At 41.5% G+C, this 25,404-nt stretch overlaps 1 protein-coding gene across 7 annotated transcripts; it reads left to right on the top strand.

Annotated features, from left to right (window-relative positions):
- Positions 1–1,477: 1,477 nt before the first annotated feature.
- On the top strand, positions 1,478–24,627 carry SLC16A9 (solute carrier family 16 member 9). Of its 7 annotated transcripts, XR_007889407.1 has the most exons (9): positions 1,478–1,623; positions 5,642–5,701; positions 6,119–6,234; positions 6,960–7,188; positions 14,722–14,865; positions 15,770–15,865; positions 16,849–17,757; positions 18,111–20,955; positions 22,313–24,627. XR_007889407.1 is itself a non-coding variant. In XM_051618597.1 (8 exons), the coding sequence occupies exons 4-8, from the start codon at positions 6,993–6,995 to the stop codon at positions 18,287–18,289; spliced, it is 1,524 nt and encodes a 507-aa protein (XP_051474557.1). In that variant the 5' UTR covers positions 1,478–1,623; positions 5,642–5,701; positions 6,119–6,234; positions 6,960–6,992; the 3' UTR covers positions 18,290–24,627. The 7 variants fall into 7 exon arrangements, 6 of the variants coding, with proteins under 6 accessions (XP_051474557.1, XP_051474561.1, XP_051474562.1 ...); XM_051618597.1 differs by having other exon boundaries at positions 18,111–24,627; XM_051618599.1 differs by lacking the exon at positions 1,478–1,623 and adding an exon at positions 2,153–2,409 and having other exon boundaries at positions 18,111–24,627.
- Positions 24,628–25,404: the final 777 nt, after the last annotated feature.

Raw genomic sequence — 25,404 nt, 5'->3', positions numbered from 1 at the left:
GCCTAGTTACCTCTTTTAGTTGTCTAATGTGTATGCAGAACAATTCATTCCTTTCTCTGTGCAGTAACTTCTTACAGTTCTTGAAGACTGGTACTGTTTCCCCTATGCCTTCTCTCTAGGTAAGATGCCATTTATTGAAGTTATCCTCCCTGGACCAGTTCTCTGGAGCTCTAATAGTTCCAGTTTGTGCTTTTGTTTTTTTTCTTTTCACTTTCAGTTAGCTGCCCTTTTTGACAGGAGATAATCCAAATTAAACCATGTTAGCTGAGGCCTTCTTGCTTCAGAGGTGTCTTAGGAAGCCTTGAGTTTGTCATTCTTCTGTCAGTCCTTCAGTAGGAATTATTACTTTTAAAATTTATCTGAATTTACCTGAAAAATTTACTGTGAGATGGATCTAGGCAATATATTTTGAACTTCATGAGCCTCTGTAAATGTTGCATGGAGGAGTAAATCTGAACTGCTGGTCTGAAGGGACCTGCACAGGATGTAAACATCTGAGATTGCTTCAGAATTTCAGCTCTACGAATCTTTCAGCTCTCAGAATTTCACTAAACTCTGGGAATGTTTGTATTTCCACCTGCTATTTGTGTGGGTACCTGAGCGGACCTAATTGGGTGGAGACAGCAGCAGAGCTGTCAGGCTGAAACACCGGCCATGGGTAGAGCCTGAAACTTGCTTAGTATTGGATCAGCTTCTGCAACAGATTTTGCAGTCTGGGGGGTGAAAGTTGCAGGTGGCTGAACTTGCATGAGTTGATAGCTACCTTGTCATGTGTCTACCAGGTCTGTACATGCCGTGCACACTGATCTGGCCAAGGGCTCTACTGAGGCCGCCTCTGAAGGCGGTGGCTGCACTGAGCCACAAGTGAGTTGTCTCTTGCCTGAGCTAGCAGGCCGGGCTAGCAGCGCTGCAAGTGCGCTGCCTGCATCGCTGTTTTTCGTGCAAGTTTGCGGCCTTTGGGCAACGATGCTGGCGGGGATCCAGCGCCCATCCCTGTCCCGCAGCGGTTGCGCTGCCTTTGGTACCCGAGCAGGTTGAAAGCAGCTGCGGTGTGCCTGGGGGAGCGGCGGTCCTGCTCCTGCCTTCCGGGAAGCAGCGCGGGCATGCGAATGAAAGGAGCAGGGAGGGTGGTCGGGGGGTTTATCATGCCCTGGAGCCAGGCCTTCAGCAGGGGCGGTGGGGCTGGCGCTGGGGATGGGCACGGGCATCGTGGTGAGCGAGGGCGGCTTCTGCCTCAGCCCCAGGTTGGGGGCGACCCTCGGCCGAGGACCCCCGACGAGAGCGGGGCAGGGGGAGGCGGCGAGGCCGGGCTCTAGGCGCGGAGCAGGAGACGGGCGGTGGAGGGGAGCAGGCGCCCCACGCCTGCCCAGAGGGGCGGATCGGGGGCCGTGCCGGCTGCCGGGGCAGCCCCCCCGTCCCGGGGTGCGAGCGGAGGCGGTGGCGGCCCCCGCCGGCTCCTCCCCCCCCGCCCGAGTTACAACCGGTTCGTGCCGGCACCGGCCGCGGCCGCGCCCCGCCGCGCCGGGGATGCGGGGCTGCCCGGGCTCGCCGGGGGCGGCTCCTGCCCCCTGCCCGGCTGCCCCCGCCGCACGGGCCGCCCGCTGCTGCCGAGACGGGGCGCAGGTAACGGGGACGGCGCCGCCTCGGGGGGACCGGGCTTCGGTCACGGGGGCGCCGGCTGCGAGGGAGGGAGGGAGCCGAGGGGCCGGGCCGGAGCGGCCTCGCGGTTAGAGGCCTGGCAGGGCCGTCCCGGCGCCGGGCGTAGGAGCGGGGGGCGGCCGGACCAGGCAGGGGGCTCCGCGGAGCCTGGTTTCGGGGAGGGGAGCTGGCTCAGGATTCACCGTCACCCCTGCATGCCCGCAGGGGAGGCCGCGTCCCGTGTGGTGCCCATCGACGTGCAGCCCTTGGTGCCTGCTGTGAGCACCCCTTGGCTGGCTCGGGATCCACCGTCACCCATGGCTTCTCCCCATGTCCCTTGTGTGGGCACCCGGCAGTGCCCGCTGTGGGCAGGCGGCAGCGAGTGCCTGTTGGAATCAGTGCAGGTGCTCGTCAGTGTTTCGAAGGCCATGGCATGACCCAGCCTCGCCCTGTGCGGCATCGGGCAGGCGAGGGCAGCCTTCGGGCACCTCTTGGCTCCTGTCACCGTGCGGGTGAGCTTCCCGTCCAAACGGGTCTCGAGGTGGAAGGCGTCAATGGGTAACAGTCCTGTGGAGCGGAGGTGTGGGCTGGCTCCCGAGGGCGTGGGGAGAGGCCAGCCGAGACGGAGCTATAAGAGCCCATCCGTGCCCACGGAGGACCTGTCCAAGGGGCACGGAGCAGCAGAGAGAGCGGACGGCGAGGGCGGCCCTCGCAGGCTGTGATGCGCAGGGCTGCGCGCACCCCGCTCGCCTTTTGCAGAGGAGTTCTCTGGTAAATCAAACTGGCTTGTGGTTTATAGCAGTACTGGCTTACATCTGTCTGCATGGATGCCTGTCTCACAGAAAGTTATACTTGGGGGGGGCGGGTTTCCATCCCCTCTGGGGCAGTGAGGTTCTGGAAACAGGTAGGACTAGTTCTGCTGAGCTGACAGATTTGTACAAAGCTGACTGGTCTGTGTGCTGCTCTGGTTGATGCTTCTTTGTGTGAACTTATTTTGCACAATGGATAAACATTATTGTATCGATGGTAAGTTTTCTTCTGGTATTTTGTTTTCTTTTAAACTCTATGTTTTTTCCCTTGTTGGGCAGCAATGGAAAGAAACAAGCCTTCTGCATAACTTAAAAAAAGGAAAAACAGAGAAGCACAAGAAATAGGTAGACCAGAATGCTGAGAGGGAAATATATGCATTCAGTGTGAAAGAACTTAAATGCTTAAATGTGGGGAACTGCTGTATTTAGAACATCAGTTAAAGTGTGATGTCATCAAAGTACCAGTGTGTCTTTTTCACTGCATTTAATACAGGGCTTGTATTGCCATGTCTTTATGTATGCAGGGGTTTGATATGAGTACCTTACTCTAATACTGTGGGTGTTACTTGCAAGCTAAGGATAGCAGAAACTTCAGATGATCATTCCAAGAATGTTGCCTGAAAAATAAGTAGAAATTTACATAAAATCTAATTCAGCTTAAAATGAGGATGTTGCCATTCTGCCTGGTACAGTTTTAATTTTTACCAGTGCCTTGCAAAACTGGAATTAGCTGAGTGTTAATCACACAGTGATTCTGCTGACATTGACTTTCTTTGCAGCCATGTGGAGGTCACAGAAAGCAGCATGCTTAACCAGACTCCAGTTGCACAAATAACAAACTGGAAGCAATCATATTGCTACTGTCTTTCTTAAGGTTCCCTTTGCCACAGATTAGTAAAGTTTCTGTGCTGAGGGCTAACATTTCAGTCGTACTTGTGTTCTTTAGACCAGTTCTTTTTTTGTACTCCTCTGTCAGTTTTAAGCCAAATTTTAAGATTTATAGAAAAAGAGCTCAGTATTGTGATAAAGCTGCTTAGATTAAAGGAAATAGTTGCAGCCAGGCACCTCTTTCTTTCCACATTAGAACTGTTGTTGTTCAGTTTATTCTCTAGGGTTTCTTTTTGTTGTTGCTAGTTAAAGGCTTTCATCAAGCAGCTCTTTTCCTCTGATTCTTATTCGCAGTGAGTACAACTCACTGGACAGCTTTTACTGACCAAACTTCAAGTTGCTGTTTTAATTCTTTGTGTTTCATTTCTTCACTTCAGTATTTTTGATGTAACTAGGTTTCCTGGAGCCTGAAACAACATCCTTAGGTTTTGTGAACAGTAAGGTTTGTGAAATGGCTTCCACCTGAATATTAAACTCATGGTTGTCCATCTGTTTCCAGGATCACACAAGTCTTTCTGGGTGGTTCCAAAAGAAAACAAAACTATTGAGTTCTCTCTTCTGTGCTCTGCTTCTTTCTTTTTGATGATCATATTTATCTGTGCCAGTCTATGTCATTCTTCCACACAGATAGAAAGTATTCAAAGGCTCTTTGGATCCCTTCCCAAGTCGATGCACAGATTTGATGTTCATGCAGGCAGTGTTGGGAGTAGAGAAGGTTTAGTTCCTACCGTCAGCCTTTGTCCGTGCTACTAAGCTTTTGTACTGCAACTTGTGATTTTCAGGGAAGCATTGAATACTGTACCAATAAAAGGTGTACTGATGTCCACGATCCGAGCAACAACTTGGTTGATGGGGACACAGTTAACTAGGTGTTGTAGCAGAGCGCTCTGGGAAACGGGTGTCTCACACAGGGCTCTCAGCTGGTGTGCTCTCTTCAGGAGAACATCATGCCATCAGGAAAGTTAGAAAATACACCTTATTTTTAGGTAACAGACACACAGTGGTGTGAGGTGAAAGAGCAACCTGCAAGAAAGGCAAGGAAAAGCCAGCCAAGTTGGCTCTCAAAAGCAAACTCTGGGACTTCATATATCTGTTTTCACTTGGAGTATGATTTCTGAGGGGAAAAAAGATGATGGTTTTCACTTTTTGCTTGACAATTGCAGACTGTAAATGGATGGAAGTGTTCAAAAAATAGAGGTGGTGTTATTTAGCTAAACAATGCAAGAGACATCTGTGGTGCAAAATAGGGAGTGTCAGGATTTAGGAGGTGAGCTCTTTTGCTGCTGTGAGTTGGGAGCAGTTGGTTAAAGTCAATAAAGCTGTGCAGACTTGCAGCAGGTGGGGTCCAGAGGTTTTTTTTAACCTTTCTGTTAGAAAGGACTATGTGACTTAAGACTGCAATAACTTTTTCCTCCCCTGCACTTCCTTCCTCCCCATCAAATGTTTAGAATAGCAGAACTGAATCAAAGTTGTCTCTGTGCCAAATTTTGTGGCATCGATATAGTGGAAATCAATGTAACAGCTAAAATATGTTTGTTTTCTGAAGATTGCTTTTTAAACAAGTATGAGTTGAGATTATTCACTGTCTTGTTTTCCTTATTTTAGTGTTTTTCTTAAAACTTCCTTGCTTCCTCTCAGTGAAAGTGTCTTTTCTTGAAGCTGTTACTTATTTCCACCATTTTTACTCAAATCAGGAAGAAAACAAGTGATACTTACTTAACACATGGGCAGATGTGTATGTCAACTCTTTTAGTGACCGTATACAAATAGTTTAAATATTTTGTGTAGAAATAAGGGGATCCCCCTTTGTATAAAGGTTATTGTTGTAGGAAGATAATTATAAGTAGCTTTGTAATGCTTCAATATGTTATCGTGTGGTATGATTTCTGTCTGTCCCAGCTGTCACCTTTGCATCTCATGTAATCAAGGGACACTTACCAGACATTTGAGGAAATAAATCAGAGCTTACATTTATAACCAAAACTTATAACTTTGTAACATTTGTAACTGGAAACACTGTATCTTGAAGGGCTGTCAGTATGTTAAAACTGTAAATCACTCCTAAAGGACCTAGAATGTCAAAGTTTATTTTTTGTTGGTACACAATATTTTAGTTACTTTGAGGCTCAAGGTTGCTGTCAGCTGTTAATTAATTGAGGGGGGGGATCAGTATTTCTCCACTGAGAACTTCATTACTTCTGAAGTTCTTCTGAAAACATGTTAAAAAGAAGAAGTTTTTCAGAGTTGTGTTCACTGTTGCAGTGATAATTTGGCTGAAAACTTGCTTTGCTTCCCTTTTTCTGCAGGTAGAGTTGCCACGTGAAGTTATATTTGTAGGAAGCTGAAGGACTTTTTTGTCATCATCTGTAAGTATCTACCCTTATAGTAACATTTAAATACATCTCTAAACTAGATCTGGCCTTCTTCATGTTTCTATTTTAATTATTCCTCAACATTTTATACTTTTATGCTTTTTTTAAGTGTTCCATGCAAACTCTTAAAAATAGACAAAGCAAAAATTATGAGGCACTTGAATGGAAGTTCCATTATTGTTTACTTGTTTGCACCATTGCTTTCACACAGCAGTCTTCCCATCTCCTCTGGGTTGTAAGTCAAAAAGGTGGAGCAATGTGTTTATTTTTCTCCTTTGCCTCTTGGGGAGGCCTCCCAGAGTAGAACTGTTACTGCAGCAATCTTAACACACAAGCTGCAGTGTGAAGATGGTCCGTGAGAATATTTCATGAAGAAAACAGGGTAAGATCTTATCTGCTTCTATCTTTCAGGATAAAGGAAATAAAATTGTTGAGAATCACACGTCTGGTTAGTGAGAGAGCCAGGAACAGAACATGAGTTTTGTGGTCATCACTTCGGCAGATTGCTCCCTGTAGAGGGAGGGCAGGTTAGTTGTGTGCACAGGGACTCACACTATCATTGGAGTTATCCAAACACCAATTTAGTGTGGAAAATACCAAAATTTTTTTGATAGAATTTGGAGGTATCGATCTCTACATTCACAAACTGGTCTTAAGAAGCTGTGAGGAAAGTTAGTTATTTCAAGTCATAGATGCACAGGTGATGGCTCTTGATATGCAAAGGTCTAAGGTGCTACTTACAGAGTCCAAGAAGTCATTGCCAGCTCAGGGAAGGGTGATGTGTACAAACTGCACAGAGGGCAGATACTGTAACAGGTTGTAGGGGATTTTTGTGTGCATGTCTAATACTGTCATGTCTTAGAACTCACTTCACTTACTATTATGTACAAAGTGATTTTTGGATGTGTTACTCCTCTACACATGACTTTGTTGACAGAGCAGAGTATTGAACTGTTGTTATTTGCAGAATGTCAGTCTTCCTCTTGGCCTGCCCCTCCCAGAGTACACCATCTGGGGGCAAACACCTTGGTAATTTGCAAGGTACCATGCTGAGATTACAACTAAGTAGAGGTTTATGTGTTGTTTTTTTTACCTTGAGTTCCAAAGGGTAACTAATTTTCATTGCCTGTATGCTGTGTTGTGTTAATGTCTCTGTTTGAACGTGTACATCTCTGTGCATCCCACCTGTAATGGCAAACCGAGGTCAGTCCCCGCTCTAATGCTCTGTTCTGTTTGGTTTTTGTTTACACAGGTTCTCCCTGTACATCTGCCCTCATCTGAGAAGATGGTATTTCAGAAACCACCAGATGGTGGCTGGGGCTGGGTGATTGTTGTTGTTTCCTTCTTTACTCAGTTCTTGTGTTATGGATCACCACTGGCAGTGGGAGTCTTGTATTTAGAATGGCTGGATACTTTTGGAGAAGGGAAAGGCAAGACTGCTTGGGTTGGATCACTAGCAAATGGAATTGGATTGCTTGCCAGTAAGTATAGAAGCAGTGTCTGTCCTTAATTGAAATGTTTCTTTCTTCTACATGCTTTCATCTGTGTGTGCTTGTGGAATTATACAAAAGAAGCTGGAAGTGATAAAATGAGGATACTACATTTTTGTTTTAGGTCTAGACAGGTAAGAGTACATTTATAGTTCCACTATATATAAACTGAAAGAATATAATGGTGAAAGAGTAATAAAAATATTACCCTTAGAAAATTCAATATTATTGTATTTAAATAAAGTAGAAAAAAACAAACTTTGGGAATCTGAATGGTAATTTTCTTGATGGAATTATTTTTATTTTTTTTTAAATCAGTCTTCAAGACTAATATTTGCATGAATACCTTTAGAATCAGAGCAAACTCTTAGTCTGAAGTGGTTCAAAGGCTTTAAAAAAAGTCAATAAGCCAGTTACTAATTTTCCAACTCTAAAAGTTGGACCCAGCAGTTAGAGTGTGTGAGGGTTCTTTTCCACTGTTTGAGGAAAAACCAGCTTTGAAACCTCAAAAGTTATGGATAACAGTGACATTAAATGAAACAAATTTCCTGGAAGCTTTTATTTAGTAAGACATTGTCACTTGGCAACTAATGGCAGTGGTTTAGGGAAATAAAACACCACTTTGAAAGTCCATTGGTCCATTTTGTTGTGCTTTAATATTGAGCATGGATATTATACTGGGTAATATCACTAACTTCTGCTTTTCAAAGATTCGCCATGGGAACTCTTACCTTTTTGTGGAATCTGGAAAAAGTTGTCTGTCAGCAGAGCAATTGCTGTGGTGGGCAGTTATGTAGTTTAATGGACAAAGTGCAGCTCAGGATTCTGAGGAAGTCTCTGCTTAAAAGAAAATTGACATATAAATACTGATGCAGACCTGAATAAAGACCACTGCTTTGTATGACACTGTAACTGACCAAATGCTGGTGTCAAAGTCATGTGAGGGTTTTATATCTCTAGGCAGAAGAAAAATGGACAAGGGCAGGTGGATTATCAACCACAAGAAGACTGTATTCAGTCCCAGGGTGTAAGTGGGCAAAGGGCATAATACTTTTTTATTTTCCTTTTTTAAGGGCATGAATTCCTATTATTAACTGACCAAGACCTAAATAAATTTGAGAGAATGAGATGGGGGAAAAAGAAAGATAAACAGTATAATTACAAAAGAAAACCAGGCAGAAGGGGATTGCAAAAGAAGGGGTGAAGAAAAACCTTCTCCCTGGAGACCAGAAGTCTCTGGCTCATGCCTCTGTCAAAAGCCTCAGCCCCCTTTCTCATATGTCAACACCATGCTAGTTTCCAGATTTCTTAGTGCCCTGTCTTACCACTGTGAGTAATTGTCAGTAGTGTGCTTTTTAGCAAACAGAAACTTCTGTTACTGAGTAATACAAAGACAAGCTGCTATTGTAATTGATTTTTTTGTATGGAGTGATTAGATTATTTGAAATTTTGACAGGTTAGGAGGAATGTTGTCTGTCAACGTACTTGTGGTCTTTCAGTTTGCCTGTGTGACTGCTAGTAACAGAACAGCTTTACCTCAAAGCCTTTCTGTAGTCCCCCTGCCTTTTGCTGTTCCTAACTTGACTCTTCTAGTATTTGTTGTTCTTTCCTTCCCCCTCTTTTAATTAGGTTTCCTGTCTCTGACCTAATTCTCCAAAAATATATTTTCAAGCATTGGTACTCTTAAAGAAGTTCATGTTGCATGAAGAAAATACTGTAATTTTTGTTTCATTTACAGCATGTTTGTTTGGTGTGGTTTTCATGTCTTATAACTTTTCTCAATAGTTAATTCCCTCTTTAAAAGTATGCCATTTTATTATAAAACTGCTTAGTTTTAGTTTTCAGTTGATGGATGTTATCTTTAAGTGGTATGTTTGGAAGCACACCTGAATTTGTGTAGTGTAAGTCTGAAGACTGCTATTGAAGTACTTCTAAATTTTCTTTTCAGCTTGTACCTTCATACAGTCTTTTTGTCATTGATACAGGAGACTTCTGCTCTTTAATTAAAACTCTACTGTGAGGCCTCTTCAACTTAACATTACTTTTCTGAAGCTGTAGATGCCAGACTGAAAAAATAATGGCAGTTATGGTAGATTTGCAGCTAAATACAGAAAACAAGTTAGTGTTTGTTTTGTACAGGAAGACATTTCGCATTGGTAGCACTGGAAAGCACATTAGCTGGCTTCTGTAACAGTGGAAGGTAGGTCCAGTGATTGCTATATTAGTACTGTAATTTCACCAAAAAGAAGGTGTCCTTATATGTATGCTGGCTGACACAGGAAAAGGTTCTGTGTGTCCTCTCCCCTTCCCTCTGTACATGTAGTCTTAAACATTTTTTGAAGTAGCTGATGCTGCTGAGTCCTTTCATGTTTGCTGTGGTGGTACCCTTTCTACAATGTTTACTTCTTTCTTGTGTGAGAGCTAAACTTAGACTTGAGCCATAGAAACCCAGTACAGCACCTTGTTTATTGAGATTAATTTCCTAACTGCCTGGTGTTCAATTTCTGTCCTCTTGCCCTCAGCGCAGACAGCATTGCTAAGGCCCGTGTTCAGCCCTGAGCAGGACTGCACAGCTCATCAGCTGGAAAAGGGAAAGGGACAGGGACCTGGTTGATCTCCTCCTTGCAGGATAACTTGAGTTGTAACTGTCTGTGGGTGTGACTTTACAGAGTATTGGAAGAAATGTGCCTAAAACAGTTAAAGAAGAGCATCACTGTTACCGTACAGGGCTGTGGCAAGAGCTCCTCTACAATATTAGGTGTCACCATGCCGAACAGGCTCTTGTAGATGCAGCACGTGGCTCCATGGATGGTGTAGGGTTTGTTGCATAGGAATAAACTGGAAGAGCTTAATATGTTTCTCCTACTGAAATAATCCAGATGAGGATATTTATTACATTGTTGAAGATCGTGTGTTTCTCCTGCACCAAGTGTTTTTAATTTTACATCTATTTGGAGCCTGAAATGAAATCCCTGTTATACTTGCTAAAAGCAAAACAAAGACCTCGGCGCCTGTAATTGGCACTGCAGCTGTTTATAGTAAGAGTTGTCTTCACAGTGTTTGGCATAGTAGGAGACACCAGCAATGCGTCTCCCATTCCCACTCCCCTTTACTAAGGGAGAAAGAACAAAAGAAAGATTCTTCTTTGAAAGGCATGTCTTGTTAAATTAATGGGGTGTTTCTCCTACTCTGAGGCTTCCGGTGTTAAATGTTTAAAAAACTTATTTTTGTGTTTTCAAGGAAGATTTTTACAACTCTAAAAAAACATTTGCAGTATGTACATATTTTTGGAAAGAAACCCCACATACAGATAACCTGCACTGTAAAGGATGGAAGCTATACATAGTTTGTGGGGAGAGAAGTTAACCCAAAAGTTCCTCCAAAGAGGAGCCCAGTTAATTTAAAAACTTTGTCAAAAAGGAGTAATCTTTTCCATCAGCTGCAAGTGAATTGCTGTCCTGTGTAAAAAGGCTTTTTCAGATCTATATTATCTAAAATACAAACAATTTGGGAAAATTGTAGTTATTATGACAAGGTTTTGGCAATGCGTTTAATTTGCAAAGGAAATTCTTATGTTGTGTCTAGTAGATTTTATGTACAGTCCATGAGCATTGGTCATAGGCTGGGCTTGATGATCTCAGAGGTCTTTTCCAGCCTCAGTTATTCTGTGATTCTACTCTGCAGTTTGAACAGGCTCAGTCAGGCACCAACAGGTAGGATGGGTTGGATTACTGCAGGTGATAAGAGAAAGAATTTGGTCGTCCAGTATTGTTTGTTTAGTAAAAGGTTTTCTGTGTGTATGAGGTGAAGGAGGGAGGACCCTTGAGATGGGCAAGTGGAGGAAGGCAGTGTTAGTTGGAAGATTTTTTTTTGTCTTCATGTGAGAAGGTTGAAGAAGAGAGTGTTGGCTTTTGGTGTCCATTAAGCGAAACGACTTGTCACGAGGTCAAGAGATCAAGGAAGCTATACAGTTCCTGTGTGAGCAGCAGATGGCTTGTTTTCACATCTCAGGAAGGACTCCCTGTCAACATCCAGGTCTCACTGAGGGTCAAGTCTTTTATTTAAAAAAATCTTAGTGAAAATATCAACATAAAAATTATTCCTCTTAGGAGTTCTTCCTCTTTGGTCCTTCTGCATGAAGATCTACTGTGAGAGCTGCTTTTTTCTGTTGCTGCTTCCCATTTTGTCTAGGGATCTTCTTGACTGCTCCCCTGCAGAACCTGGTAATTGTATTAGTGGCTGCTGAGCCTTGACAGGTTGTGTACTGAAGAGCAGTGGCTCTGCCTGTGCTGGCTTCTAAGTCTTTCTGAACAATACAGTTTTCTTTCTAGAGGTAGTTGTCATTTGTATAAACTGGGTTGGTATCTTTTTTTGATAGTTTGATCTAGTTTTAACATACACCATTTGGAAGAAAAAAAGCCCCAGGGCTTTTATTTTTAAAAGATTAAGATATTTGTAAAAAGTAAATACCTATCAAAATCTTCAAATATTATTCTAGTACCAATGCAAAATCCCAGAGTAGCTCTTAGGAAAAATGAAGAAAATCCTGGTTTAAAAGCTATTTTCCATGCTTCTTATTAAGGTGGTATTTTATTTGTATGTTGTTCATGTTAAGGTGAGAAATACATTATCAGTGGAATGATCTTTCTGAAAGAGTCTCAACTAAAAGAAAACCCTTATGCTGTCTGAAAAGCTGCTTATGTGGCTGTACATGGACTCTTACATTGTTCATAATGTCCACTTTGGACACAATCCACAAGGCAGGAGTTCACAGGACAAGTTTCAGTCCCACTCTGGAAAAGTTGGATGTTTGACCAGAATTTACTGCCTGAACCCATTGTGCTTGAGTTACTTGTAGAGAATAACATGTTTTTGTACAGTGAACTCTTGTGCAAATACCATGGTGATAACCAAAGGTACTGTGCTTGGTAAAAAAAAAAGGCCTGTTCCTTGGGAAACACAGACAGAGAAGGAATGCAAGGAGGCAGGGAAAAGAACAAAGATGCTGACTGTCATGGGGGTTTTCTTTTGTGACTTATTTTCTAGCAGTATGATGAGGAAAGTGTGAAAGGAGAACCTAGTGTGTAGGGGAAGACGGAGCTGTTTTTCTTCTCTTCCTGGAGATCTATGATAATTATTTAATGCTTATACTGGCCTGCATTCCTATAAGCAGGGTCATTGTGGAGCTGCCAGATCTCTTGCTGTGTGAGATGACACATTAATACTGAGCTTATTGGAGCAGGTTCTTCAGTTTTGTGCAGGTTATTTTCCATGTCAGAGCAAAAAGATCTCTTTGTACTTTTTGTTCTCCTTTGGGATTTTTTTTTTGGTAAGTGGGAGAAGCTGAAAAAGCATCTCCTTGGACCCTGTCAGAGATGCTTTTGATGGTGTTCCAGAGGAGTGTGTCCTTGTCAGAATATGAAGATATGTTTTTCAGCTCTGTCTCTCCTTTGTTCTGGCTTGGAGTCAGAGAGAGTCCAGCTTCACCTCAGATCTTCTAGTAGAGACCAGTGCCACCACCTCAGGCTGTACAGTGACCTTCTGAAAGCACCTGTATTGAAATAGAAAGAGCAGGTGGAGTAGAATACTGTTTGTTTTAACAAGGTAGTGGGTGAGAAATAAAGAATAGAAAGAGTGCAAATTCCTCTGCTTAATTGAATTATGTTATCACTACCTAATGTTCTTTTAGCACAGAAGAGTTTTTTATGTAATACAGATTCAATCCTTTGTTTATTTTTAAATCCTGTGGTTTTAGGAAATGTACCAATCTTAATTTGCCAGTTCTCGTAATTAATTCTAAGAATCAGCAACGATCTAACACTCTCAGCTTTTGTTCTCAGCAAGTTGCTCTGCCCAAGTTATTCTGGCTGGCTTTCATTCCCACAGCGTGCTGACTCTTGAGAAGCAGTGAGTGCTTACACCTTCCTTTTTCATTGTTTCCAAAATCCAAATAAACTCCACTTCCCCAGAATATTTTTTTAAATTCTTCTCTGACTCTGCCTGGATAAGCCCCGATTCAGACTTGTTTCCCTTTATGTTCCCTAAGCAGATAGATCTTACGTAGGGCAAAAGTTCTGACCTGCCTTGTGTTTGAGAATTGTTTCACCTGCTAACAAGTCTGTGCTCCTGCCTGCCAGAACTGCTTGTCCCATGGCTGGTAACCACACAGAAACCTTGCCTGCATTCCCAGCTGCTAGCTCCTGTCTGCAAACCTGGGCAAGCACCATCCTCAGCTCCAACTGCTGTTCACCTCGTATCACCTCTCTGGGCTCACCTCCCATCTGTTGGGAAGCTCAGTAGTGTGTGAGTCAGGGAGGACCAAACTTAACAAAAGGCAGACTCCAAAGTGACCGATTTTGCAGATTGCAAATCACTGTGAATTAGGTACAAAGGTGGTGAGGGTTGTGGGTTTTTTTGTTGGTATTTAAATAATGTCATTCATCTGTGTATCTAATTTCTAATCTCGGAGTTGCTGAGTTTAGGATGTTGGTGCAAATATATAAGTCTGTGATTGTTTGGAACTGCAGGGTTTCAGATGAGAGATTGTCTTTTGCAAGCCAAGTCCTGCACTGGTTGCTTATTTATGCAGGGCATGAAGCTTGCATGCTACTTCAGACTAAAAGGTGTATTCTAGGTCACACAACTGAAAATAAGTGCTTGTTCTACAACTTCTGTGAGAAGAGAGCTGGCAGAGTACAAATGTTGCCTGCATTTTGTTCTTGTTTTGAAGAATTAACCCACCAAGAAATATTGGGGGATCAAAAAGAGGGAGAAGCCTCTTCCAAACTTCATGAACATTGCTCTGGACATTCTCAATAAATGCATTTTAGCTTCCATAGTTTTACAATAGAAACCAAGGTTGGTAGTAAACAGCTATTTGGTGGAATAGTAATTTACAGGTATTTAATCCCCTAGAAAATTTGAGAAGGGTAGTGCTTGTCTTTATCTGGTATATCAGCAGGTATTTCCTCTGTGTAAGCACCAGGTGGCATTCTTACCATGACTATGATCAGAAGTTACTATTTTCCATTTCAGTTTTATAAATCTCATCCTTTATCAAGGTGAATACAGATGCTGTCTTCTCTGAAACACATTTTTAGACTGTCAGAAGATGTTTGCTTGGTTAAAGCCTGGCTGATGGTCTAACTTCTTTTGGTGCCTAAACAGGAAGATACTTTTCAGAACCTTTGTAGAATTCCTTAAATGTGCAGTGACAGTGTTACAGTTTAGTATGAGTGTATCATCCTGTATTTGAATAATGTTGTGCTCCCTCCCTCCCTTTGTACCATTTTGTGGTCTTAATGTCAGTTTCTCCTTGAGAAAAAAGTTGCAAGCCTGATCTTGTATGTTTTTATAACTCTTTCAAAGAATCCTGAATTGTACTTTCAAAGTACTCTGAATTGTTGTTTAGTGTAATTGTATATTTAAATAATTATCACTAGAAACACCTCTATAGACACAGATTTTTTAAAAGTTGTTACTGGTGCTGGTATTTACTAGGAATTTTTCCTGCTTTTCCTCTAGGTCCTGTCTGCAGTATATGTGTATCATCTTTTGGAGCAAGACCAGTAGCAATTTTCAGTGGCTTTATGGTGGCTGGGGGCCTCATGATGAGCAGTTTTGCACCTAATATATACTTTCTATATATTTCATATGGGATTGTTGTTGGTAAGAAACTTGTCTTTCATATAGAGGCTTATTCATTATTATTTTCTGTCTTAATTTATTAATCTGAAATGGGAAACTGATTCTCAGAGGAAGAAGTAGTCTGGGGCTTGATTTATCAAGCAATATTTTACTTTGGGGCAGGGAGGGATGTCACACAGGCAGATAGTCACCATGTAGTGAAAGATGAAGGCAATGCATATGTTCATCAGAGTTTGAAAACAATTTGTCCTCCGTTGACCTGATTGTTACAGATGGAGAAGCTGGGGTTTTACCTAAGGGGTGGAATCATGCAGGTCTTTTGCAGGCCAGTCTTAAAGAAATAATATCTCTTCAGCAATTTTGTCATGTACTCATTCTAATTTGATAAATTAAGGTTCATTAAGGAGCAATGTTTTCTCCACATACTAAAACATTGTGCTAAAGGCATGAAAGTCCCCTTCTCCTAGCAGGTGTTGACCTTCCCCTCTGTGCTGGGTCCCTGCTGCCCAGCGAGGTGCCTGGATTCCTGACACAGTTAATTTGCTAAACCACCTGCAGCAAGCCCCTGCAGCAGTGTGCTGGCTCAGGCACCGTGCCACGTGGATGGAACTCTGGTGTTTGCTGGGGCCAGCCCCTGGACTGAAAGCCATGTAACCCTCATGTAGCACAGAACCCAAGCTGGTGAGCTCCTCAAGCCCAGCCTGCACCACAGGGGTTCTGCAGCCAGGGGTGGTCAGGGGAGAGGGAGATGGGACAGTGCAGGCAGCCTGAAGGCCCTGGCAGTGTGAGGCTGGTGTGGCTGGTGCTGACTCAGAGTTAAAAGGTACCTCTGTGCCCAGGGTATGCCGCTGTATTATCCAAGGGATTAAAAAGGGGCATTCATTTCCTGGAGTATGTTGCATGCTTTATTTCTCTCTTTCTTAAGGTCTTGGGTGTGGCCTTTTGTATACTGCAACAGTAACCATCACTTGCCAGTATTTTGACAAACGCAGAGGCCTTGCGCTTGGTCTGATTTCAACAGGTATGACTTTCAGTTGTCATTCTTCCTAAATTTTCAAATCTGATAGAGTTGTAATTACTTAAACAGATAAAATCAGGCTTTAGATAAAATAGTAACTGCACTTGTAGTTGTATGGTGTGGGTTAAAAAGGATAGTCATTGAAATTAAAGCAGACTCATGAGTAGCTTGGACTATGTGCCATGGATAAGAAGAGGGGAAATTTTCCATAGAGCTTTCTTTTCCCCATTTTCTTACACAAGATCACAGGTGGCAACGAGATTGGAGATGCAGGATGTAAATGTTGGATCACCATAGCTTCATATCAGCTGCATCTTTAAATGAGTAGCTGAAGTTTGGGCTTACATTTATACTTTTTTTTCATTTCCAAACTAAAAGGAGACTAAATTCTGAAATCTTCCAAAACCTCGTCCCAGCTTTTTGTCCATGTATGTTAAAGGGATCCTAGAAAAAACAACCTCTAATAGTACAAGGAAAATTCTTTGAAGGATGCTAAGCAGTCCTCATCTTCTCTGGGTCTTTGGGTTGTTTGATGTTGTCCTTTACACCAGGAGGAGTGAAGAACATGGCAGTGAGGGTGAGAAAGGGAAAAATGTTGGTGTGTGCAATTCTAACTTTGCTGACTCAAATTGGTACCTGAATGGATAGATATATGTGATCACATGGCAGAAGGACAACTTATAATTCTTTGGTGTTTTTCATCAGATATTGTATTGCTCCTTCTTGTTTCTAAGCATCTTCCAGTGTTAATTGTCATAAATTGTTCAGATATTTTGAAAGGCTTTTTCTTTTGTGCACAGTCAGTAAAGAAATTATAACTCCAAGAGGGATGATAACTTAATGATTCATTAGACTAGGGAGAGAGGAGCACAAATGACTTACCATTCCCATGACAGTATATTTGTAGCTGCTGATATGTCAGTTTGTTAGTGTTGAAAAATGTTCTCAGTTGTTTGGTTTAAACTGATCTAATTTTCCTTGTATAGGCTCAAGTGTTGGACTCTTTATATATGCAGCACTGCAAAGAGAGCTGATTGATCTGTATGGACTGGATGGTTGTCTGCTAATAGTTGGCGCACTGTCTCTGAATATATTAGCATGTGGCAGTCTGATGAGACCATTGGAGTCATCTGATTCCCCTCCACCAGAAAAAACACGTGTAGACAAAGTCCCAGATCAATGTTATGTGTACCACGAAAAAGAAAAGACTGTTGAAGAAAATATAAGCATCCTTGAAAAGGGCTTCACCGATGAAAAATGTGTGAACAATACCCCTGATTGCAAACAGGATAGCATTTTGAATAAGAATGTATTAGGCTCAATAAATGTAAATGAGAAAGACACTTACAAAAAGAAAGTTGTAGAACAGACAAACTTCTGCAAGCAACTTGCCAAAAGAAAGTGGCAGCTCTATTTGAACTACTTGGGGGAAACGGTAGTTCTTTTTAAGAACAAAGTATTTGCAGCTCTTTTTGTTGCCATTTTGCTCTTTGATATTGGTGGATTTCCTCCTTCTCTGCTCATGGAAGATATAGCAAGAAGTGCAAATGTTAATGAAGATGACTATCATATGCCACTTATTTCCATTATAGGCATTATGACTGCTGTTGGCAAACTCACTTTAGGAATACTAGCAGATTTTAAGTGGGTTAACACTTTATATCTATATGTAACTACCTTACTAATGACAGGACTGGCCTTGTTTGCAATTCCATTTGCCAAAAGTTACCTTACCTTAGCGATGCTTTCTGGGATTTTGGGTTTTCTGACTGGGAACTGGTCTATTTTTCCATATGTAACAACAAAGACTGTGGGAATTGAGAAACTGACTCACGCGTATGGGATATTGATGTTCTTTGCTGGACTTGGAAATAGCCTCGGGCCACCGATTGTAGGTAAGGTCAAGGTAAACGCTATAAAATGAACGTGAGCTTGTCAGCACAAGACAAAATTGATTTGCATGTGGGTAGTTCTAGTTGGTCCTAATAACAATGGAAAGATGAAATAAACATCTTAAAAATAAAAGCCCGTTTCCCTTGAACGAGCCAGGCTGACTGTGTTCTGGCTTTGGCTTTGATGAAAAGCGCATTTCATGTCTTAGGTGGTCAAGCTGCATTTTGGATTTAGCCGTTTTTGGGGGAGGGGGTTGGTTGGTTGGTTTGGTTTTTTTCCATGATGTTTCTCTAACTTACACTGCTGTGCTACATTGATCTCCTCACTGATGCACTTCTCTTATTTTCACCCTCAGGTTGGTTTTACGACTGCACGCAGGAGTATGACACTGCGTTCTATTTCAGTGGCTTTTGTGTCCTGCTGGGTGGATTTCTTCTGCTGTTGGCAGCACTGCCCTGCTGGAATGCCTGTACCAACCAGAGCTCAAAGCTGCCTCCAAATACTTACTCCTACAAAGTTGCATCTAGTGCTTAGGTGACAACTGGAAAACACTTTGGGCTTTTTTTATATTGTGTAGCAAAGTATTTGAGTAATTTTCCACTTATTTATGAAGCCCTGAAATCCTCTTCCACTAGAAAAATTCCATTGTTGCTTGTTGTTCAGTTCCTTTTTCTTCTTTTGTTTCTTTTTTATTTTCTTTTTGGAAACAGTCTTATTTCATCTACTATACAACTGTGTTTTTGGCCTTGTGTCTACCGTAACTTCCTTTAACTCTATAAGGGGTATATTCTGCTGTATTATCAGCTGTACTTACTTTTTTTTTTAAGGGGGATGGTGTGGAGGGATGAAAACTTTGAAGCAAAAATGAAGGCCTGTTCCTTAAAGGAGAAGGTTGGCATTTTTGTCACCTTTTATGGGTTTCCTATTTGCACAATCAGACTTTATGAAACACAAATTTGCCTTATTAGAATGTAATGCTGGCAAAGTGCTTGTAACATCATGCTTAGATTAACTTTTGCCTTTTTAAAGTTTATTCAATTGACAATGAATGGCCAATTGAGGGAGGGGAGAAGAGGGAGGAACAAAACCAACCTTGTGTTGCATAACTGAAGTGAACGTTATCATGACAGATTCTTAGTACTACTGCAACTAAGAAGTTTATAAATATTGCACATTTTGTGAAGTCTGTTTATAAAACTGTTGAACCAAAAGCTTTTAAACCAAGGAATAAACGTGATTGTTGAAACCTTGAAAACAAGTGCTGACTTGGTTATGCAAGTTCATGATCTTTACATCGGAGTCAGAGATGTGGTCACAGAAGCCTGCAGGTGAGTCTAAGCAAGTAATCTGTAGCTTGCCAGTACTGCTGGCATCTGTTGTTGCACAACTGCAGTTTAGTAGTTTGAACTTGCTGCCTAAAGCTTGGTAGTAGGGCTTTCAACAAGGCAGACCTGATGTAAAAGGAAAAAAAATTGACAGCAATGTCGTCTTTGCTCTCTCATTTTTGGAATGGACATAGGAAGGAGAAAAGTTAGTAACAGGGAGCAAGAAAAGGCATGGGGGAAAGATGCCAGAAGAGATACAGGGGAACCTGTGGTGGAAATCGTTGCAACATTTGGACACCAAACAGCCCAATTAAGAGAGAGCCCCTGAAGCCCACTGCCCAGATACTTTCTAGCTGCAGGCTACCTCTGTGTGTGTGTTGGCTTTCTGCTTTTGTTTAACCCAAGGCCCAAGGCTGGCATGTCTGAGGCAAATGCTTTGTGAGGTTGAAGTCTTTCCTGAGCCAGGCAGGTGCTACAGTGAAGGCAGAGTGACTTACCCAGTTCTGCACTGCTCTGAGTGCCCTGCGCAGTCGCTGTTGCTTCTGCAGCTGCTCCCGTGCCAAAGATGTGTCTGGTTGCCCTTGTGTAGGAGTCACAGAAAACTCCTGTCTGCCTGTGGCACGTGCTGTGTGCTTTGGCTTCTTGCTGTATAGCTTTAAAGTTCAATGGAGCTCGTTGGGAAACCTGGGGTGAGGTAGAAGTTCTTGATCTGAGTTACATCCTGTGTGGTTGCCTGCAAATGCCCAAGTAGTTCTCAGCAGTGCTGTTTGCCTCAAGTGTCTGCTGTGATTCTGGCACATAAATAATCCTTAAGATAAAAAACAGGCATGCAACAAGCAACCTTTATTGTCAATACATTATGCAGAGAGTTACTGTGTTTGCATGCCTCATTAGGCAAGAGCCATGTAACCTCTAAGTGGGGCAGACATTAAGTGCTAGTAATGTTCCCTCTTCTGGTCCAAAGTAGGAAAATCCAGCTTGGCTTCAGACAGTTTTTGACCAGGAGGCAGTTAGTTTTCTCCTTATTTTTCCTTCCATTTGCCAGCTGGGTGTAACTACTCTCTTGGTTTTTTGTTGATTTTTTTTTTTTCTGTATTGCTTATTCAATGCACGTGGAAGAAATACTGGATATTAAATATAGGCACAAATGCAAGTCCAGTTCCAAATTGGAGACCTTAGTCTCTAATGTGGATTTCCACCCATTTTGTGTGTTGTATGACAGTTGTAGTCAAATTTCACGGCATGCATATAAAAGTAGTATCGTGTTTTACACACCTTAAAGAAACTGCAGTGATACACGGGATATAACCAGGGTGTTCGTGCCTTCAGATGAATATATTTTGAAGTCTCTCGCTTCCTGCCAACAATACATTCTGAGTGCTTTAAATATGAAATTACATTGGTTGTCAGTCTGTTTGAAAAAAATTAGCTAGAATTAATGTTAATGATTGGGCAATATGTAACACACTTTTGCAATGGAAATTGAGTCTATTATTACACAGTTTGATATGTTTGGAAATCTGACTAGTGACCTGTGATAGTTTCCTGATGTAACCATACCCAGCTGTGGGGAAAGAGCTCTGGCTGTTGAAGAATTGTTTATTGCCACTGCAGGCAGAATGTTAGGACTCCTAGTTCTAGCCAGTTAGTTCAGCACTGTGACCATACTAATCTTTACTTTAATTGATCAAGAAGACCTAAGATCTAATGTTTTGCTTTTCTTTTTTGCTTCTCTAATTTTGAAGGGTTCCTTTCCACGAAGATTTCTAGAGATGCTGCAATTTGAGTATTATCTGACAGCCTTTGCTTCTGCCTGGCACGCTTTGTTCAAATTGGTTCATAGGTTCAAACGTTTTTTGGAAGCTGGCAGGACAGGTACAGCATAATTATTTGTGCCTCATTTGCTGGAAAAGTAGATTGTCAGCATTGTCAGAGTGGTAGAGGTAGGTAGGCACACAGTTGTGTCATGTAGAATTAAATTATACATATTTTTGATTTTTATACTTCCTGAAGAACAGATCTGCAACAGAAGGAATGAGATACTAAAATAATCACTCTTTATTGTAGAAGAACAAGTTACTGTTTATTGCATAAATTAATTGGTTGCTGTGGGGTCAGTCATGAATAGTAGATTTATCTTCTTATTTGCAGATCTTAAGAAAATTGATTGTAGTTACCGAAGCACAAGACAAATTAAACTGCTAAGTTTTATTAGATTTAAAGACTATTCTGTGCCTTGCTCAATTGATTATCTTAATGGTTAGCTGCAAAAATGGATTACATTCCTTTGGTAGCTGTTAATTGGTCTACATCATGCTGATACTGGATTCTTGTATCACTTACTGACATTGAACAGTGTGCTGAGTAAGGACTACAGATCAGATGCTATAAAAATTGGCTGCGATGTTTACATAGCACTAAACAGACACAGTTAATTTTTTATTAGAAAGATACTTCACTTGAGGCATTTCAGGAGGGCAAGTCTAGTGAATATGTTGGACTGAGCATAGAGCTGGTCAGATTAAAAAAAGCAAAAGATAAATCATACAGAAATTGGACAGCTTTGTTAAAGGAAGTGGCAAAAGCCTCTTTCTCAGTTTAAAATTCCTCAGATTGAAAGGACTGTTTCAGTAATGTTTTAATGTGCTGAAGATCCAAGTTAAAGACAGCCTCATGAGAAATAGTCTTTAGAGATGTGTCTATGCTCCTTGTTTACCAAAATCCATTTTGCTTTTTACTTTTATTTTTCCTAAGAAATATGTTTGTGCTTTTTAACTGAAAGTTTTTAAAAACCAATATACAAATGGTCATCCTCTACCTTGCTATATCACCTGATGATTTTGATGCAGGAAGTAAACCATAAAATTTTTTTGGTTGAAAGGGACCTGTAAAGATCATCTAGTCTAACCCCCCAGCCATAATGTAGTGATTTCAACTTTCTTCAAATTAGCTGGTCTGCTTCTGGTTTGTTGTTGTTTTCATGGCTCTGTGGGGAAGTCTTGATACCTTTCTTTTATGTCCTCGTTGGAGGGTCTCTTTATTTTCTGCAATAGCTTCTCATTTTTCTTTATTGTGTCCGTGTTTTTTTGCAACAAGACTGTTGGTCAGCTTTAGCTACCTTTGCTTGATGTGTGGACTATTGGCTTGCTTGGGTGTTTTTTTTCATTAGCACCAAATAATCACATCAGTAGAAATTTACTTTATTAATCCTAAAATGTTTTCATGTCATTAGAATCTAAAGGCTGAGATGTCTGAAATGAAATGTCTGGAATCAAGTATGACTGGTGTGAATGCAGATGTCTCAACTTCTCTGGCTGCAGATATTCAAGACTTAATTTAGTGAAGAATGGGAGTCTTGTGCACATGTGGTAAGGAAAGGTTGAAGGCAGGATAAATCTTTTGGCTCCGGGGTCTCCCTGTTGTGCTTTCATCTGTTTGGATCTCCTGTGTCAGGTGCAGCTTTTGTGCTATGTGTGCTGCAGTTTTGTGAGCTAGCATAAGGTGAGAGGTAGGAGAATCTCATGCCTGGAGCATGAGATTTAACACTTGGCTGCTTCCAGTCACCTCACTTAGTGTGCAGCAAGGAGTATCTTGCAATGTTCACCCTTTGAGTGAGTACCTCAGGAGTCTTCAGGAGAGCATCCCTGCATCTGTCCCTTGCTGAAGAAGGATTAAGTCCAATTAGTTTTCCAGGCCATAGTTTCAAGATGTGTTTTCTCCCAGTTGAAGTTCTTGCTGAAGGCATCCAGCATCCAACACTACATCGTTATGGGTGCTGTGTTTGTTGTAAACCCACTCAGGGAACCCCTAAAAATGCCTTTTGTTTGTTTGTCTGTGGTTTTTTTGGGTTTTTTGTTTGTTTGTTTGTTTTGTTTTTTGTCACTCAGACCAGCTTGTTGCTGTTGCAGTGTGGGCTCACATCTAACTGCCAGCACAACACGCTGTGGTGCTCCCCAGCATGTGAGTGGGAAGGAGCTTGGAGCAATTCCTTTGTAAACTGCCCTTGCAGTCATATCCCGGTGCTGTGAGACTGCAGCAAACATTGTTCCCATCTGCCTTTGTCTCCAAGCTTAATCTTACTTGGTCATAGCTAAACTTGCAAAAACACTTCCTTTTATTTCAAATTAGTTTGAGGATTTTCCCCCACATTTCTCTAATTGCAGGCTGAAAATCATCTGACTCAACTCTCCTCCTTTCCTGGTGCCACAGTGCATGTTGAAAAGTAAACATGTTTTCAGTGGTTAACAGCAATGACTAGGAGATGTTGCTGAGTAACAAGATGAATACCTACCTCCCTGTTTTATAAATTGCTGGTGCTCTGACCAACCCTGTTTACAGATCATATCTAAATTGTGTGGGTTTTTTGTGGTTCTACCTTTAAAATGGATATATGACATGCATATCAAGTTGTACTGGGTCATGCTATCTTCTGTTGGAATCAAGTTACTTTCCTGTTTAATTAAAAAGTGCCTGAGTTAGAGTGACTGTCTCCCTGCTTTGCATTACTTAAGGGACCATCTTTTCAAATCAGGATAACTGAAATAATCTGGTACATCTTGAATTATGAGAAATACTATGTATGAGGTTTTGCAAGAGTTCATAAAAATGCTTGAATTAAGTAATATTTCCTTCAAATAAACTGTTATGTGGAGGTGCTGACAGGAAATAAGGGACAAAAAAATTACAAGACTGCACTTGACAATCTGGTATCTCCCCCGGCACCATCAGTCATAAGTAACAAATTGTCACTCTTTTGGGTGTGTGAATGACCATTTTGACTACCAGGAAAATTCCTGGGAGAGAGAGATGGGGAAGAGGGAATTCTCACTGAGCACACCGTATACATTATTGTTTGAGAGTAGACTTGAATTTGCCTATGAGAATTACTGAAAACAGAATTCCATCATCTAGCCTGGAACTCGACAGCTTGATGGAGCTGCTGCTGCCATCTCAGTTTCTCTGGAGAGAAGATCCTGCTTTTGAAGGTCTTCCACCTTTTGAGTTTTCTCTAAAGGGAGTAGCATCACAAGACTGCAGAAGGCAGAGTTAATTGAACGTCATAAACAGGAGTATCTAATTTGAAACAATATTGAATCAGTAAGGAAAAAAGGTATTGAAATTCTGTGCTGCTGGAGAAGTACAAATAAAAACTGGAAGAAAATTTGCCTTAGTTAATACTTTCTGATTATGTTTAAATGCATGTTCAGTAATTGCCAGTCTGAGTCATGTTGGTTAACTTTTGCTGTGGTGTCTTAGCAGAAAATCCAGGTGTCCTTAACCACGTATAAAAATGCCTGCAGCAGAGGATGAATATTTTTTGAGCCAATCTGCATTCCGGTGGAATTGCAATGTTAGAAACACCAAGTTTTAGTGCTGTAATCCACTTTGAAAGGGAGAAGATGGTGCTTAGGAGATGTGAACAGAAGACTTACCTGATCTTTCTTCTGAAGAAAGTGAGATGAAGCAACCACCAGCAAACTGCAAAGAAATCTACATGGAAATAAGAATATGTTTTCTTCTCTTACAAATACAAATTTTTAGCCCAAACTGCTATCCCCATTACTTCTCTCTTTTGTGCAAACAGCACTAAGAAGCAATTTGCATACTTTTATTTCTGGCAGGGATGGTGAGACTTTGGGAATGGGAGGATAGGTTTTTCTTCCCATAATGTTTTTCTTTCTTTTTTTTTTTTTTTTTTTTCCAGTAAGCAATATACACTGTATGTACTGGCATATGAAGTCAAATAAGGAACAGTGGTCAGGATGTCTAGTTGCAGATTAGGCCTTGTGCTTAGATTTTACTAGACAGAGCCTTTCCCAGGTACAGCTATACCTCCAGCTACTTTGGATGTATTCTTCCTCTCAAATTTACTGTCTGTGTCAAAGTTTGGGATTTTCTTTCACTCAGTTCCCCAAATAGACAGTTCAGTTATGAGCCTTATTCATGTATGGTTTGAAGTTCATTATATAGACTGAAATGGCTGTTAAATAATTTGTAAGTCCTGAAAAAGAGATTTACTTGCTTCATTTCAGTAGTTTTCAGCCTACAGCTATTTTTGTTGATGTTCTGCTCTTCAGCTGCAACAGCAAGATAATGCCTTTAGATTATGAAGCAATACTAAATTTTTAATGCTGACTTGTTTTCCCTGGAACAACTTCAAGAAAATTAAGAGGTGTAGGTGCCAGGTGGAGATTAGAGGGAGAAAATTAAATTCAAAACAGGAAGCAGAGATAGGCAGGCTCCAGTTCAACCTTCATGACATTTCCTTCCAAGAGGAGGAGAGTATTGACAGTTACTGACCTGTCACTTGTCAATTACTTTCAG

Source organism: Apus apus, chromosome 4 (assembly GCF_020740795.1).
Source record: "Apus apus isolate bApuApu2 chromosome 4, bApuApu2.pri.cur, whole genome shotgun sequence".
Classification (NCBI taxonomy): Eukaryota; Metazoa; Chordata; class Aves; order Apodiformes; family Apodidae; genus Apus; species Apus apus.
The sequence above is the reverse complement of the archived record's forward strand: the minus strand, read 5'-3'. Positions and strand labels throughout refer to the sequence as shown.

Bases quoted from the DNA above. Each gene is read 5' to 3' on its own strand.
- SLC16A9 (XM_051618601.1), top strand. From the start codon at position 6,993: ATGGTATTTCAGAAACCACCAGATGGTGGCTGGGGCTGGGTGATTGTT. The intron at 7,189-14,721 runs GTAAGTATAGAA...CTTTTCCTCTAG, and splicing joins TGGAATTGGATTGCTTGCCA to GTCCTGTCTGCAGTATATGT. The intron at 15,866-16,848 runs GTATGACTTTCA...TTCCTTGTATAG, and splicing joins GCTTGGTCTGATTTCAACAG to GCTCAAGTGTTGGACTCTTT.